Source organism: Daphnia carinata, chromosome 4 (assembly GCF_022539665.2).
Source record: "Daphnia carinata strain CSIRO-1 chromosome 4, CSIRO_AGI_Dcar_HiC_V3, whole genome shotgun sequence".
Lineage (NCBI taxonomy): Eukaryota > Metazoa > Arthropoda > Branchiopoda > Diplostraca > Daphniidae > Daphnia > Daphnia carinata.
Genome location: NC_081334.1, coordinates 6264724 through 6281332, shown reverse-complemented (window position 1 = coordinate 6281332; position 16609 = coordinate 6264724). Strand labels below are relative to the sequence as shown.

The 16609-nt window shown below is 42.3% G+C and overlaps 1 protein-coding gene across 3 annotated transcripts; it reads left to right on the top strand.

Annotated features, from left to right (window-relative positions):
• Positions 1-739: 739 nt before the first annotated feature.
• Positions 740-15097, top strand: LOC130687188 (FERM domain-containing protein 4A-like). 3 transcript variants are annotated; one of them, XM_059495146.1, is made up of 16 exons: positions 740-908; positions 3935-4095; positions 5066-5224; positions 5606-5690; positions 9348-9427; positions 9779-9862; positions 9975-10040; positions 10134-10278; positions 10654-10730; positions 11289-11384; positions 11661-11959; positions 12046-12308; positions 12378-12527; positions 12616-13136; positions 13215-13357; positions 13429-15097. In XM_059495146.1, the coding sequence occupies exons 2-16, from the start codon at positions 3935-3937 to the stop codon at positions 14682-14684; spliced, it is 3585 nt and encodes a 1194-aa protein (XP_059351129.1). In that variant the 5' UTR covers positions 740-908; the 3' UTR covers positions 14685-15097. The 3 variants fall into 3 exon arrangements, with proteins under 3 accessions (XP_059351129.1, XP_057366321.1, XP_059351130.1); XM_057510338.2 differs by lacking the exon at positions 740-908 and adding an exon at positions 3508-3671; XM_059495147.1 differs by lacking the exons at positions 740-908; positions 11289-11384 and adding an exon at positions 3508-3671.
• Positions 15098-16609: the final 1512 nt, after the last annotated feature.

The window sequence follows — 16609 nt, the reverse complement described above, 5'->3', positions numbered from 1 at the left end:
TCAAATAAATACACTGCATTTTGTTTTCGCCTAAAAATTTTGGAGTTCGTATACTTTTGTTTATAGTTATCTCATTCAAGTGTCGTCGAGTGGAACGCGTGCTTGCGTCTCCAATTTCTCCGCGCACCGGATTCCACGGCGCAACCTTATCCAAAGTTAGTCATGCACGGCAGTTATTATCTCGGGAATATAAACGGCGTACCACAGTCGAATTTATTGACTCGCGTCGATTGTCGGACATTGGCGCGGTTATGGAGGAAAACAACTCTGCTTTGTATTAGGTGGATGTGAAAAAAAAAGCGAAACGCTATTAGCTAAAAAAAAAAACGTTGGAAACAAAAGAAACAAAAAACTTTACTTTCATTCAATCAAGTAGTACAATAACATTTTTTTCTCCATCCCTGAGGGGGTGGTGTCGGAACGTTAACTTCCATCCCCCCTTTCATTCTCGGTGGTTCTCTCAAGACCGACAGATGGCTGCGGTTTTCCCAGAGAGCGACCGTTTTTTTTTTCAGTTTGAACATGGCGACAAGCAGTAAAACATTGACGTTTGCTGTGTTCGTCTTAGAAAAGAGGTTTTCTGTTTTTTTCCCAGTAGACTTTTTATATCTTTTTTAACTTGATTTCGAAACCAGTGGACCATCGGGCACGAAGACCGAGGGAAAAAAGGAGAGAGTTTTCAGTCTTTCGTGAGAGTGGCCAGTCGGTTGTTGTTTGTGTGTGCGACTGCGTGTCTGTTGTGTGTATACGTGGGCTGAAATCTTTCTGGATGGCAGTTATTCCGTGATCGGAAACGATAGTGAACAGTCTCTCTCTTAACTTGCTCTCAGTGTTTCAGCAAACACTTGGCTTTACAATGAACTTTGGTGTTGCACCTCATCGTTGATACAAACTACTCATGACTCAAGGTAAAACTTGCTTCTCTGTATCTCATTCATTCATCGTAGTCCAACATAACCTCAGGTAGTGCAACAAGTTGACAGTTGTTATTGCTGTCTCACCCCTCTTCATCCATCACAAATCGTGCCCATCAAGGTGAAGCATGATTATATCCCTTTTAATCAGATTGCAACTAGTTGACAGTTAGAATAAGACCGGTCTGACTAGACAAAGAAACCGGTGACTATGCATGTGTGACTAATGATAAAGAGAACAGTTTGAAGCTGAGTCATTTTTGGCGCCCAATAGAGGTCGCGGCTGCGCGACGCCGTAGACGCCAACTGCGCCGGTCCCATTTGTTATTTCCTCCCCTTCGTCTTTTCGAGTCCCTCGTATCTAGACCTAAACATGTGCTAACCCCAGGGTCGCCGTCATCCATTTCCTTCTTTCGCTAATCACAACAACAGAAAATCGTGACAAAGACCAGCTGGTCCAAAGAGAATGATTTGCCCATACCCTATGATTCTTCCGGTTTCTTAACTGGATTTCCGAATGCCATTAACTCTTATGGGGTTTCCCTGTAGTGCGAAGGGAAGGAAGACCGTCAAGCCGATCACGGTGGTAGTAATGAACTTTTTGCGTTCCAATGAGAAGGCGTGACTCAATTGTTTGCGGTGGTCGAGAATGTCGATGAAACCAGCGAAGGCCAGCCCTAGAGGAAGTAACCGACGTCATTCATTCTGTTTCTTTTTTTTAAGGGAACTGGTATTAGTAATGTTATGCATTTCAAGGCAAATATTCCGTGTCGAGCAAAGTTCAATATGTTTCGAAAAATTTCTTTAAAACATCTGATTTGCTAGACAGTAAAAAAAAAGGAAACCACTTTCTCAGATGTTGTACAACAACAAGACAATTGCTTCGGCCGTCTCTCCGCATAGTCGCCCAACCCCAAAAACCACAAGACTCGCACTGGAACGAGCGAACCATTCCCATGCCGCGCCGTTTGTTCAATGTTTCAGCCCTGGCGGTCATCCAACCTTTTTTCTGTGTGTGTGCGTGTAATATGGCTTTGTGAAAAGTCGAAAAGAATTCACGATTATTTTTCAATTATGTCTACACACCGAGTGAGAGCGAGAAAAGAAAAAAAAACATTCCGAGTGTTTGTATTTTCTTTAGTTGTTAGGGTAACCAACCCCCTGCCGTTCACTTGAATTATGCATCGGACTCTAATACCTTCCCTAATGATTATTAATTCTTTCAGTTTTCCGAAACGAGTGAATCGTGAACACTGAAAGACATGATAATAACAAGCCGTACAGCCGAGTATCCAAAAACCGACATGTTTGAAGACATGCCTCCGCTTTATAGCTGGCATTCGTGATCGATTGTTTCAAATAAGATGGAATTGAATACCACCTCGTTTTGGGTGTGTTTGTAGATGCCATTCGGTTGCGTGTGATGGATGAAGGGTCATTTTTTCTTTCGAAACGTAAAAATTGTACGTGTATGTGTGTGCTCTATGGGTGTTTCTCCCTGTAGATAGAATAATCTTCTCTCTTTTGTGTTTTTTGTATGCCGTCGTGTGATGGATTCTAATCAGGACGGGAAACGCACCTCCCTCGTGAGAGCGAAACAGCAAATGGCGGGATAAATAGTGGAGAAAGAGAGAGAGAGAAACAAGTCGTCGTTATATTTTTCCATTGTGTTTGCTCGCGACCTGTATTTTTTTTTTCTGTTGATATTCTATCTTTCTCTCCGCGAAAATCATGGAACATTTACTACTTATTTTAGTAAAGAAACATCGTGACCCGGCGTGAGAATTGACCTCGTGTTTCTAGCGGATGCGCCGCTTTGTTGATATTTTTCTGTTTTTTTTTTTCTCTTTCATGTCAGTGTGAACGGGACACCGCCAATATATACCTGTCGATCTCTCTTTCTCTCAGGCCAAGGGGGTGGGTATATTTGAAATTATAATTGGGGAGGTGAAGGAAGCGAACGAACGAAAATTAAGATGGAATCGCCAACAGTTCATTCCCGGAATTTTGGATCTTTGCCCATCGTCTTGTTTTTTTTTTTTTTGTTTCATTCTTCCAACCCAGTGGGTGTTTTTGAATTATGTGATCGTGAGGCAATTTTTCGAGCGAAACAAAAACAAAATCGTAAGGAATGGCGAAAGGGGGGAGGGGAGAGAAGGAAAATAATGATAATAATCGTAAATATAGCCCTACACGCATCGCAATTGTTCGGGATTTGTTCCATGCTTGTACTTCGTGCAATTGGGTACATGGCGCCGCACTTACATATACCCATACTTGTAACGTATATACCCTTCGTACACATCATGCAGCAAGCGTGATTATGCGTGAGTGGCATATGTGTGGGTCGACTACGGGTAAGCAATTTTTTTGTTTCTCCACTGTGTGAAAATAACCGTTATCCCGGTCAGACGAATAAATAAGGGGGGGATCCATCCCGGAGGGTAAGCACCGCGACGCCCGTCACATTGGAAAGGGGGGGGGGAATTCTTGCGTAGTATGTGTGTACTAGTAATAGGCTCCACTGTGGGCCCACACACTGAGCAGCACTAAATGTATCATTGTCAGTCGGACAGCAGTGACGAACAGTCGCACGTGCTCGTTTTCCCAGTTTTTAGTGTGCGTGTGTGTGTGTGTGTGTATGTTTTTACGTGTACAGTGTTTGTTGTTGTCATGACAACCCGTGCATAACGTGTGTCAGTGGGTACGGTCATGGGTTCGGATCGTCTCTATAAAGAAATAGCTAAAAAATTTAAGGTATTGTTGACGTGATTTGATGTTGTTGTTTGGTTTGGTTTTACGTGAGTGCGATGTATTCCATATATCAGCGATAAGGGGGAAAACGTGTTCTTTCTTTTTTCGTTTTTATCACGGAGGGTGTGGAATTGGAGAACCCTTTCTTTGTCGGATTGTACGTGTCAGTGTTATCTGATAAGCGCAGTGACTTACATAGTTGGATGTAGTGACAAACTGTTCTCAGTGCTGGACTTGATTATTAATTGGGTTCATTCGTTTCACAGATGAGCGAAGGAAAACGAGTGTTGATCGTTCTGCCCGACGAACGCCGCCTGGAACTGCTGGTTCAGCCCAATCTGCTTTCGTCGGACTTACTGGACCTAGTTACGTCTCAAGTGGCTCTCAAAGAAAAGGAATTCTTCGGACTTGCTTACTTGGACGAAACGTATTCAACTAAATAACGTTCTTCTTCTCTTTCCTGTCAACAACAACAAAAATACGTCATTCCAGGAATGCGCGATCGAATCTTATATTCCGTCCGATTAGCCGGAAATCTTATACGAGTTTGGTGAAGCCCAGTACTGGCAAGCTATTATATCGGGGACACGTCTTTTTTTTTTTTTTTTTTTTTTTTTTTTTTTTTTAATCCGCTTTGAACGGACACCGGGAAAGCATGAGGCTTCAACTGTAATAGAAGGGGGGGGGGCATAAATTCAGTCGAGAGAAACCTTTTTTTTTATGATAGGGACGCTACGATGAAAAATTAAAAAGAACATGAGAGTGGCTAAATTTGAGTCGAGGTTAAAAGTATCGCTCACGGTTTAAGTGGGTTGCCACCCTTCTATTAAAACAAGACAAGCGTAGGATTAGTCATCAAATTAAAAATATTCATTCGTCTTTCGGGCCATGTTGTAGATATTTAAAATGGTGACGAGGGGTTTTTTTTCGTTTTGTTTATAGGAGTCGTCAGAAAACCGTGAATCAGACATTTTCCGCCTAAATTACAGGTCGGCACGCTGGGTGCAAAAATGAAATTTAGAGAAAAAGGAGGAGGAAAAAGAGCTATTTCGTCAAGGGCCAGTGTTTCCTTCTTTTTATTTTCTTCTTGCGTTCCACTTGGGCAAATGAGCACAACGTTGAAAACGATTTAAGAAGAAGAAGAAGAAAAGAAAGGAAGAAATATTGGAACATTTTGACGATTGCGTCTAGAATAAATCCCGTGTCGACTTATGTGGGTCAATCGGAAGCTCTGCATTTGATGACAGTCTATTTGGATCAACACAAACTGTGCGGCTTTTATTTTTATTTCCGATCCATTGTTCTATTTCCCCCCTTTTTCCTGTTGGTCAATTGAGGAATTTAAATAATTTATTTTTTTTTTCTCTTTTCTTTTAAATTCGATTTTGACGGTCTAGTGGACACTATAGCTGGCTTCAATACGACCGGAGGGTGCTGGACCACGAGTTCCCCAAGAAAAATTCACTTCCGCCGACCGTCCACCATCACCTGCAGCAGTTACAGCCGAACAATAATCATGGCAATAAATGCGCTCTGGTTCTCTACTTCCTCATCAAGTACGCAACGCCCAATTTTCTATGCCATCATGTCAGGGGAAAAAATTTATTATCATTTTTTTTTCATCAATTTTAATTATATTTATTCTTTTATATCAGAAAATGGTGTATTGTATTTTTCTTTCAAAGAAGGGAGATTGTTTTGTGTGTGTGTGTGTGTGTGTGTGTGTTCTCTAATCAGTGTCTGCATTGTGTGTTCGTGTGTATGTAAACAATAGCGGGGTTGGCTATATAGATTATTAACTGGATATGGTGGCGGGACCATTGAACTTTTGATCTTCGTGAATGAGTTGTTAATTCGACTTTCTCGTGAAGCCCCATAGATGGCGTTGCTAACATTTCTTTGATTTGATTTTTTCTTTTGTCTGTCTGGTCCTCCAGGTTCTACGTGGAAAGCATCAGCTTGCTGAGGGATAGCCATACGGTTGAACATTTCTACCTCCAGCTGCGCTCCATGGTGTTCAAGGTAAAACTCGACGAAAGATGACTTTGAACGGGCGGGTAGAGTTGATTCCCTCTGTTGTAGGAGGCGCATGTCCTCGGGCTAACCTGTCATTAAAAGGCTCTTTTTTCTTTTATCGTCTTCTTCTTCTTCTTCTCCTCCTCCTTCTTTTCCGACCAGTTTTCGTCTTCTTCCTTTCTTTCATTCTTGTGGAAAAATGGAGGAATTTTTACTTCTTCGGTCTAGGGCCTACGTCGGACTTTGATTGTTATGTCGTCGTTCATAAGCAAAAAGGGCGGATAGAGTCTAAAGACAGGGGGGAAAGAAAGAAAAAAAAATCACCGACTTGGGGTTTCTGCCGCAGGAGCTGCTCTAAGTCACTTAGATATATATATTTTTTTCTCGACAGAAAATATTTAGATATTTCATTCCTCCCCTAGAGTTTTCTCTTTCTTTTCTTTGCCCTTCGTCAGCGCACGGAACGAAATCAGGCCGCTCTGATTAATGAACAGAAATCAGCTCACAAAAGTCTACCTTTTACTATCCATGGAATTTATTGAATTCCCTTTTCGCTTCTTATTCAAGGCCTTTATTTGAGACGTTCGAGTCTTTGTGTAATTTTTTTCGCTAGTTAAAATGAAGTCGCGACTCGTCGTCACCGCAAATGAAAGAGATGAGTACGAAGGCGACGAGAAATTTCGGAAAAAATGAAACGTGAAACGGCGCAAAACGGACGCAGGGATGTAAAAGAAGCTGACGAGGCCCAATGGCGCAATATATACGTAATGTGATAGTTTGAGACGGAGAAGGAAAAGTCTCGAGTTACGACGATGACGACGCCACCACAAAACTCTATTACCCCCACCGAGTAAACGAGGCTTTAAAAAAGAAAATATTTTTTTAAAAATCCTTTTATTTTTTTTTTTTTAAGATCTCCCCCCTTTTTTCCGATTGTTAAATTCGGAAGTCGTAGGGCAAAACTCTCTCCCTATTCCCCTATTTTTTCGTGTGTGTGTGTGTTCACTCGTCTACAATTATAATGGGCGTTGGTTCGTGACTCACTGGGCAAACCTCAAATACGTTAAGAGAACGGAGCGTGACCAATCATTGATTATCATCGCTCTCTTTTGGAAACTACACGGTTGATCGATGGCCAGTGGAATGTCTCCTTCCTTTTTTTTTTTTTTTTTTCCGAAGCGGCCAACCTGTGGATTTGATTTTTATGGAATAATTATTATTCTTCTCGAAAATGCCGGAACTCTTTTTTTTTTTTTTTTTATTCCTTTGCCCCCCTCCTATATTGGGCCTTCGGCTCATGCATAATACAGGAGAGTAACTGTCGATTAGTCACTCGAACGCGCTCGCGTGTAAAGCTCTCTCTTTCGACCGAGCCCTTTTTTTTTCTTTTTGTACGTTAAGAAAAAAAAAAGCCGACGTGTAGAAACTGAAAACTTTTTTTCGTTAAAAACTCATCGATTTGTACAGTTAACTAAACTCTTGAAAGAAATAGGAGGGGGTCAGAAAAAGGATGTAGTTGGAAGATAATTTAAGTTTTTGACGGCTTCAAGAGAGAGAGGGGGTACCCCATAAGCTGGACCGTGGAGCGGCCATTCGAAATCACGCCTGGAACCTTAAAAAATGAAAGGGGGGACTTCCACATAAAAAAACAAAGGGACGAAAGATATTTCAACAATCTTTTTGGCTTTTTGTTTAAAATTTTTGATTCATGAATTAGTTTATTATGAAGTGATTATCCATCATCATTTCATCCACACCCTTTCTTTTTCTGAGGTTTGCTCTTGAAAAAATATGATGTACGAAGAGGTTCCAAACGTGAAAGACGAGTGAGGCCAAAGGGGGGGTTACTTGATTAATTAAAGCGAGAAATGGGGGCAGCCGGGAGCGGTGCAATTGGTTCGGAATGCGCATCTCGTGAGTAATCATCATAAAAACAGAGAGAAACAGAGAAACAAAGGTAAAACGCACGAAGAAGAAAAAAAAACAACAAGAGAATTTCAAAAAAAAAGATTCTTTTATAATGACGGTAAGAGCCTACGAGAGAGAGGTAGATGGTGTGGCTGCTGGAATCCAGTTGGTCAGTGTTTTCTTTTGTTGGGGTGGATTCTTATCCGGAGGGGGTTTTCTTCCATTCCGTCTCTCTTCCCCCCCGCGCACACACATACACACACAAAACAAGTTGTGTCTATGGCCTGTCGAGGCCCAGGCCCTTTGCCACCTTGATCTCCTTGGTCCGCCGAGACTCCGCCCACCCCAAGAGAGAGAGAATTCTCCTTCAAGAAAGAGAGAGAGTCTCGAGTTGTTGCTTGTGGCTGAATCACGAGTCAGACGCCACCAAACCTTCGTCACTACTACCAGTGTGTTTCGACTTGTGTGTTTACGCGTGTGTGTGTGTGTGTGTTGTGCGTGTGTGTATTCTCGAATTTCTGCATTTTTTTCGAGTGGTTGGGACTTATCAAAGTGGTTTTGTAGGACCAAGTGATAGTTCCAGTTTGACATTTGGATTATTATAGACTTTCATCGGTTTCTATTTTTTTTTGGTTTAAAAGGTTTTTATTTTGTTCTAAAATTCTTTTGCCATTTTTTTTTCTTTTTGCTGGGCTTTGTTGTCGATGGATATCCCGCCCTCAGAGTTTCGTGTTATCATATTCTGACTCATTCGTAGGAGGCGAACTTGAATTTTCAGGGTCTGATGGCCAAAGCATTGTCATTGTAATGTTTGGCTTACCCACCAAGAAAATCAAAAGCCGCGTTTAAAGTTTCCGGTTCTTCTTCCAACTTCTCCAGGACAATTCCATAGTTTTTTTTTCTTTAGCTCACAAAAAAAAACGAAAGGAACAAAAATCTTTGGAAAGAAATTTCAATTCCCCCCCCCCCCCATATCCCAGGGTTGCATACCTTTCAAATACTATGTCCCCCCCTTCCTTTTTTTTATATTTAGTAGTTGGGTTTTTTTTTTATCTTTTGAAAAAAGACACACAGCAAGAGAGAGAGATACCCCTTGGACAGAATAAATATAAAAAAAGAAAAAACCCGAAATAGTTGTTGCTGGCCCCGGCACCGTTATATCCTTGGCCGGGGAGAGATAGCAGCAACAGAGCGAGAAAGATTCTAGAGTATAATTTGTTCAGACTTTTTTTTTTTCATAGCCTCAGGGAGAGGAGGTGTTTCCAAAAAAGGGGGCTGGAGGAAGAAGAAGGCGCCAGCAACATACCTGTTGTTGCCTAGCAACATGTGTGCGCATCCCTCCCTGATGGCCATCGTCCATTGGGAGGGGGCAGATGCATATCTGCCCTTTTGAAAAGTCAAAATTCCCACTTGTTTTTCTTTAAAAAAAAAAATGGAGTTGTCGCGGAAATGACCCACCTTTGAAAAGTCAGGTGACAAAAAAAAAGGGTATCAAGAAAATCTTGGCCAAAATCCCGGATTATAGCGTAGAAGCGAACAATGGATGAATGCACCTGTTCACCTAGTAAGAACTAGCGCTTCCTATTGTAAGTGGCAAGGATAACCCAACCACACGCTGAGAGCAATTATTTCTAGGTGGTAACTCCCCACGCCCAATTTTCGATCTGTTTGTTGTTGTTGTTTTCATGATATTGGGTGTCCCTATTTGTGATGGCATATAAATTCAAATTTTTTTAAATTCCATTTTATTTACAGGATCAATTGGAAGTAGGCAGTGATTGCGTCTGCATTTTAGCTGCCTGGGCTCTTCAAGCTGCTTACGGAGATTACGTTGAGTAAGTTTGAAATTCTTTCTACCCGCCCATTCAATTGCCAGGTGCGCAGTCGATTCTAGTAGGTTAATTTCATATCTGAAACTCACGCTGGGCCGTACGGATCGGAAGACGTCACTGGCTGATTACAGGCGTTGTGCAACAATGTTCGATTATAAAGTGCACAGCCACATTTTTTTTTTTACCTGGCGGTTCACTTTCCCGAAACATCCTGTTATGACTTTTGTCTGTGCCGATTGTTAAGACTTTGTAATATTCGCTCCTTATTCGGTTGCGTGTTGCAGTGTGTTTTTTTGGTTTTTTGGTTTTCTCCCGGCTCATTTACATCTTTTTTGTTGTTGTTGTGTTGCACAGCGATTTAACAGCGAGAAATCATTTGAAAAAGTCGCCCATTTTGCCCGTCAGTGCCCTCAAGGAACACCAGTCTCTCTCTGAATGGTGAGCGCATCATCAAAACACGTCTAATTTGAAACGACCTTTTTAGAAAAAGAAAACTATTAACACGAGCCTTTACGCTCTTTTGCCCCCTCTGTGTTTGTGTTATTTATAGTGAGGATCGAGTCATCGAGAATTACAAGACTCTGGTGGGCCACAGCCGCGGTCAAGTCATCGTCAAGTGAGTTTAAACGTTGTTTTTAAGGTCCGCAATTTACGACTTGCATAACCGAATAATTGACGTGTGTGTTTTTCCTTCTTTCTCTTTAAACAGTTACCTGTCGAAAGTCGAGTCGCTTCCCAACTACGGCGTTCACTACTATAGTGTAACGGACAAGCGAAACACGCCCTGGTATTTGGGCATCAGCTACAAAGGCATTGCCCAGTACGACTTCTCGGATCGGAGACATCCCCGCAGGGTAAATGCTCGCATCCATCATCATCTTATATATATATATTTTTTTTTTCTTCTTCTCCTTTGCTTGATGTTGATGTGTATTATTGATGAACGTTTTGAGATTCCCGCCTCAAACTCTCTCTTTATCGCAGAAGCCAAGAAAACGCTTAGCAATACTGCACACCTATGCTGATGTTGAAATCGTGCGTCAGAAACTCACTGGGGCGGGTTTGATAGTCATTTAGGTTTATTCTTTTATAATCATGCAAGAGACAGAGAGAGAGAGTTTGATGAGGGAAAAGAGAGAGAGAGAGAGCGTTTAAATTGTCGTCATTATATGTTTGGGCTACATGTTTCTCTTTTGTTTTGTCTTATTTTCTCTCGTTTTCTTATTTAGATTTTTCAATGGAAACAGTTGGAAAACTTGTACTTTCGCGACCGGAAGTTCTCCATTGAAGTTCACGACCCCAAACGGTAAATTTCATTTTTTTTTTCTCCTTCTTTCTCCACCGACGATGGGTTTTCCTTCTTCTCCTTTTTGGAGAATATTATAGTAATAATAAGAAAAAAAGAGCTACTTTCCACTTGTTTGGAAATGAGCTCTGTAGCCTCGAGTGGCTCAACCTTTCCGAGCTTTTGCTGTACGTACGTTTCGTATATAGACGCCATTCCAGTTTTTTTTCTTCTCCATCCTTGGTTGGTTTTTCTTTATCGTTGATGTGATTGTTAAACTAGTATTTCGAAGGTCGTTTAGTATCGTTTTTTTTTGTGTGTGTGCTTTGCCTGGATTTATTTTTCTTTACAAGCTTGTCTAGTCAAATCTATTTCTCTTTTTTTCTGTTTGTATCAAAAGTTGTTCGTGCAGAACGATGACTTTTGTTAAGCACAGTGTCACACAACAAAGCACGCGCACCCCTTTTTTTGGTGCTATTTTCTCGTTCGTTTTTTATTTATTTGCTATATTTTGATTTTCTGCTTTTTCTTTTTATTTCCACCGCATTTCACACTCCTTGGGTTTTCCCTTTCGTGTAGAGTGCATGCCGTACACAGCAGTTTGTATGCGTGTCCCGAATCCGCCGATCTGGTAGAGGATGGTCTGACTGAAGCATTTCCAGAAGATTCGGCGCAGTAAGTTACCTCCTCCGGCTTTTTTTTTTCCTTTTGCCTGTCTAGAAAAGAACGTTTTTCAAACAAAAATTTATTTATATATTATTTATGTATGGTTTTTTTTTTTACTCGCTGAATTTTTTATGTTTTTGGCTTTTGCGGTTCTTCGAAAAACTTCTGTTATTTTTTTTTTATTTATTTGCCGGTTGTTGTTGTTGTTTTTCTTTTTACGATGCGGTGGAATCGAGTAGAGAGGGTTACGACGGAATTTGATTTGGTGTCCTGTTGTGTCTGCAGGGTATCGGTGAACCGTCGACTGCAAGCGGGCACGATAAGCGTCATCGTGTGGTTTGGCCAGACACAGGCGCTGACCAAGAACATTTGGCACATGGCCATCTGCCAGCATCAGTTCTACCTGGACCGTAGGAATTCCAAGGCGCGACAGCTTAAGGCTCGCAATCTCAACGACATTGCCCTGGATCTATCCAAGTCGAGCACTAGCCTCTCGCTGTCGACGGCTAGCTCCAACTCGCAGTCCAATCTCAGTCACTCCGGCAGCACGCTTAGTCTCAACGGCAAAATGGGACAAACGCCAGGTATGCAATCACACATTAGTCACTACATTTTTTTATTATATAAATCAATTGACAACTAATTCTTTTATTTGTTTGTTTCGTAACAGAAACGGAAGAAAGCGAGGCAGCAAGGGCCGCTCGCATGGAAATTGTTGCGGCGCTCAAATCGCGCAAAGCAGCCATGGAAGAGAAACTCAAAGCCAAAATGGAAGAGCTCAAGAAACTCTGTTTGGAAGAAGGAGCGTTAAGCGGCCAACTTCCGCCTGAATATCCACTCAACCCGGGCGAGGCTTTGCCCACTATCCGAAGAAGGGTCGGCACCTCATTCACCTTACCAGAGAATCTTCTCAATAAAGCCAAGTCTTCAAAGGTATAAAGCAATCAGCTGCTTGATAAGAAAAGAAAGTCGTTTTATGCAACGCGATATTTGATGTTGCAGGAGGAATCTCTGGCCGCCATGGAGCTTGAATACGAGATTCAACGCAAAATTACTTCAGCCGCTCTGAGACTTGCCACAGACGGTAGCCCGTCGAAAGCTGTGAAGCGTCAACGCAAGATGATTTACCAGCAGAGCCTGCAGCAACTCAAGGTAACGACATTTCTCGCCGCGGGAGGTGTATCGAAGAGAGTAACTTCCAATTTTTATGTGATTGCTTATTCTTGTTGAACCCCTCCAGGATATCGAAACGAAACTGCGTTCTTTGCGCTTAGCCGAGATGTACAACAGCACGCAAGCACAGCCTCAAGTACCAGTAACCACCACCAGCCCGTGGAGCAAAGTCAAAAAGAAGCCGAGGCCCAATGGCGGATCAGATGCAACCCTGGACGAAGAAGCCGGATTTATCCAGACAGAAACGAGTTTGGACGGTCATGACCTTTATTTGGACGACCACGGTGTTAACCTTTCACCTGCCGTTACACAACAGCACGCGACCAATCACCACAATCATCATCACCATCATCAGCCTATCACTGCCACTCCTATGCGTAGAGATCGGTCTCTATCGCCCACTCAAGTGCCCGTCTCGAGCGCTGTTCCTAGTTCAATTTCGCGATCAGAACAAATGCCTCGAAGCGCTCCGTCTTCCCCGCAAAAGAATCGTCATGCAAACAGTGCAATGTATCAACATCAGCAGCAGTACACTAATGGATACAGCAACCACCATCATCATCACCCACATCATCCCGAACTCCGCAGGTACCTCGTAATTTTTCTTCTTCAGCTACTGGTACCATCATCTTAACAAACCACTCTTTTTCATTTGAAATAATTCAGGGAAACAAGTGGAGGCTACACGCCGAATACTCCAATGATGCGATCATCCTATCGTACTAAACAGTATCTAACGCTTACGTCTAGCCAATCAACTCCGCCTTACGTCATCCAAGACATGTCTTGGGACCCTCACCATCATAATGGTAAACGAAAGTTTTCCTATTTGCATCAATGATTTACGAGCGGCATTGACAAAGTTTCTCTTTTCATCTAGGAATGGCAGCCAATCGTGTACCATGCCCCCAACTTATTGGCATCGATCCTTCCGCTGGTGGAGGATTGTACAATATCGCACGTCAGAGAGCGAGCCATGATTTTCCTACCCATGCATCCATGGATGATTTAGAAGTCATTGGCTTGAGAAGGCTGACGGGAGCTTCATCCGATCACAGTGATCAGACACCTCGCAGCCTAATGACGTCGGCCCAACATTCTCCGGCTCAGGATTCCAATCCAAACACATCGGCTGATTTCGAGTGGGACTTTGGTGATGAAAATGCGCCCGCCACCCGTCGGCTGGATCAGTTGGTTCATCACAGGTTCGGCAGTTTAGATCGACGCAGGCGTTTAATGAACGCCAGTATGGATGCCGATGCGAAAAGCTGTGCGAAACAAGCGGTTTACGAAGGATCGCGAAGTATGGACGAGTTAGACGGACCGTCTCCGTTAACAGTTGATGTTATTGATGGTTCATCTATCGGCCCACGGTTCGGCAGCCGGGGCATGCGCAAAGCCAGTAGCAGCAGCAGCAATCAAAGTTCCAGTTATAATGAACCTGAACTGACGTTGTTGCCCAATCAGACGTATCCGGATTATCCGGATTTCGGGGCTTCCATTCGAGAGCGCAGTGGCAGTTCTAGTCGGATGGAGACCGTGTTTGACATTGATAGCGCCGTGTACACGAGAATGTCAAACAACCTGTCGGTGACGTCACTTCATTCGAATAAGAAGAAAGAAAAAGACTGGTATGAAACTTCGCTGGATTCCCCTGTTCCTGGTCGTAAATCAAAGATGAACGGGACTTTAACGGACAAGCCGCCAGCTTCGTTGCCGACAGTTTCGACCTCTAATTCTTCAGCTCCGACTCCTACCATGGGCAATGGAACAAGTACCGTCCGAGCGCAGCCGGTACGTTTAGCCGAACCTGGACAAGAAGACAGTTTTGATTTTGAGACAGTAGTGCCTTTCGAATCGCCCAAGAATTTAGAACTGATTGCGCCCGGCAAGTTTGAACCTTACAGGGAAGTGTCGAAACCTTTTGAAACTTCGGATATTTACAAATATAGCGCCAAGTACCGACAACAGCAGACCAAAGGTCTTTATCAGCCACTCACGCCGCTCGCCTGTCATCCGATGAACTCCGCTCGTGGCGGAGGGGGCTCCCATGCAGCTGATACCAATAGTCTCGGTGAAAATCACACGAACCCACCTGCCCCAGAGTTCCGTTCTAAACCGGCTACGTTAGTTTGATACGTGATTTATTTTTAATTTTTTTTTGTAAAGAAAATGTTCTTGTGGATTTGTACCTGATTGATCGTACGTGTTTGGATTCATTTTGTACCATCGTTTCGTGAAATTCCCGTTCCTGTCTCAAGGCTCTCTTAAGATGGAGAAAAATAGTAAAACGGTAAACATTTTTTTTTACAATGTGCAGAACCGTTTCGTAAGTTGAAGAGAGAGAAAAAAAAAGACTTTTGATAACGGAATTTGTATCCGGCCGACATGCTGTTCTTTTTTTTTTAATTCCGTCTCGCTTTGCATATTGTTTAACTCTGAAATGTTTCTCAAATCTTGTGTGTGTTTTTGTATCTTTTTCTCATGCCCATGTAAATAATTTTAACCGGTTTATGTCAAACGATTACAAAATAGTTTGATGCATTCGTGTTTCCTTATTGTAAACTAATAAGGAATCATCTGACCCCTTGTCTCTGTAACAGAAAAATTGCAGCTAATTTGCTTTGGACGTCATTGCGGCGCCTGTCGAAAAGAGCAGAAGGTCCGCATTCTTTTGAAAGAATCGCCATAAGGAATTCGGCCAACGTCCCATTGTCTGTGTTCCTCAAATGCCGAACAACAGTTACAGCCACGAGAAAAGAAAGCGAAAATAAAATAAAAGGAATGCTCATAATGTAGCCGCTAGCAGAAGGCCCATGTTAGAAAGCTTAAAAAAGCTATTTGCCTTGGCTTTGACATATGGTGATGATGACTCTGACTCTCGTAGAGCGGATATGATACAGCGCTAGGGCGATGCAGAACAAATACTCGGTGCATTCAATTCTCAATCAAATCCGTGTATTTTAAGCTGATTCTGGGTAAGCTGTTCTTTGTTATTAACTCAACCCTTCAAACTAACGCGCCAGTACGCTACAGCACTACCTTCCCACTTTTTTCATTTTTGGCCAGATTTCTAAACTTGACTTGAAAGGCATGATTTCGATTCAGAATTGAATGCTAATCACGAAAATCAAATCTATTTTCCAATGGGCCTTATGGTTTTTTATTTAAACGTAAAAAACGAAACAATAAGAAAAGTCGGGCTTATTTTGTCGGGCTTAAAAATTTTTTCGTCAAAAACTGACACTCATCAGAATTGAATAAATATCACACGATATACTCAAAATTGAATGCTGATTCCGGGGAAATTGCTATTTTGTTCATTTAGTTAATCGTTTTTGAAATACACCAAATATTTCTACTGCATCACGCTAGCGCTGTACCGTACTGGCACGCTAGCATTGCGCCAAATATTCGGTGAAATTCACATGTTATACGCAAAGTGAAATGCTGATACAGGGAAATTATTCGTTTTCTCGCCAAAGCAGCTGTTTTTGAAATATATTTAATAGTACGATACGCTGTTTTGTGCAGGGGCGCTGTACCCTACTGGCGCGCCAACTTCGATTTGGGAAAGTCGGGCTTATTTATTTTGTCGGGCTTATTTTCTAGCCCTAGCTTCTTGAACATCGGGAGCCGTTGAGTGAAATAGAACTGGATACCTTACCAGTAGATGGCTATACCGTTTGGTGGGTCGTCTGCGATATAAATCCAAGGTTTACCATATGTAAGCTTGCATCAAATTTGCTATGCTGGCATATAATCAAAGTTTTCTAATTTTAGGTGATGGCATTCGCGTTACATTTTAGCCAAGGCCTATTGTACAATGGGATAAATTTTTCGTAGAATAAGCATCTGCCACAGCTATGTGTTGCAACGTCATTCTAATGGTAAAATGTCTATTCAATTTTAAATAACTTTTTAATTTCCTTCTCTGTATTGGCAGTGATGTGACAGTACTGGTTGGTGGGCTTATCTAGGGACAAACCTTTTCCATTTTCCCATCCACCCTGTGAGACAACTTTGATCGTTTGCTATAACTACATCAACATTCCCTGTGT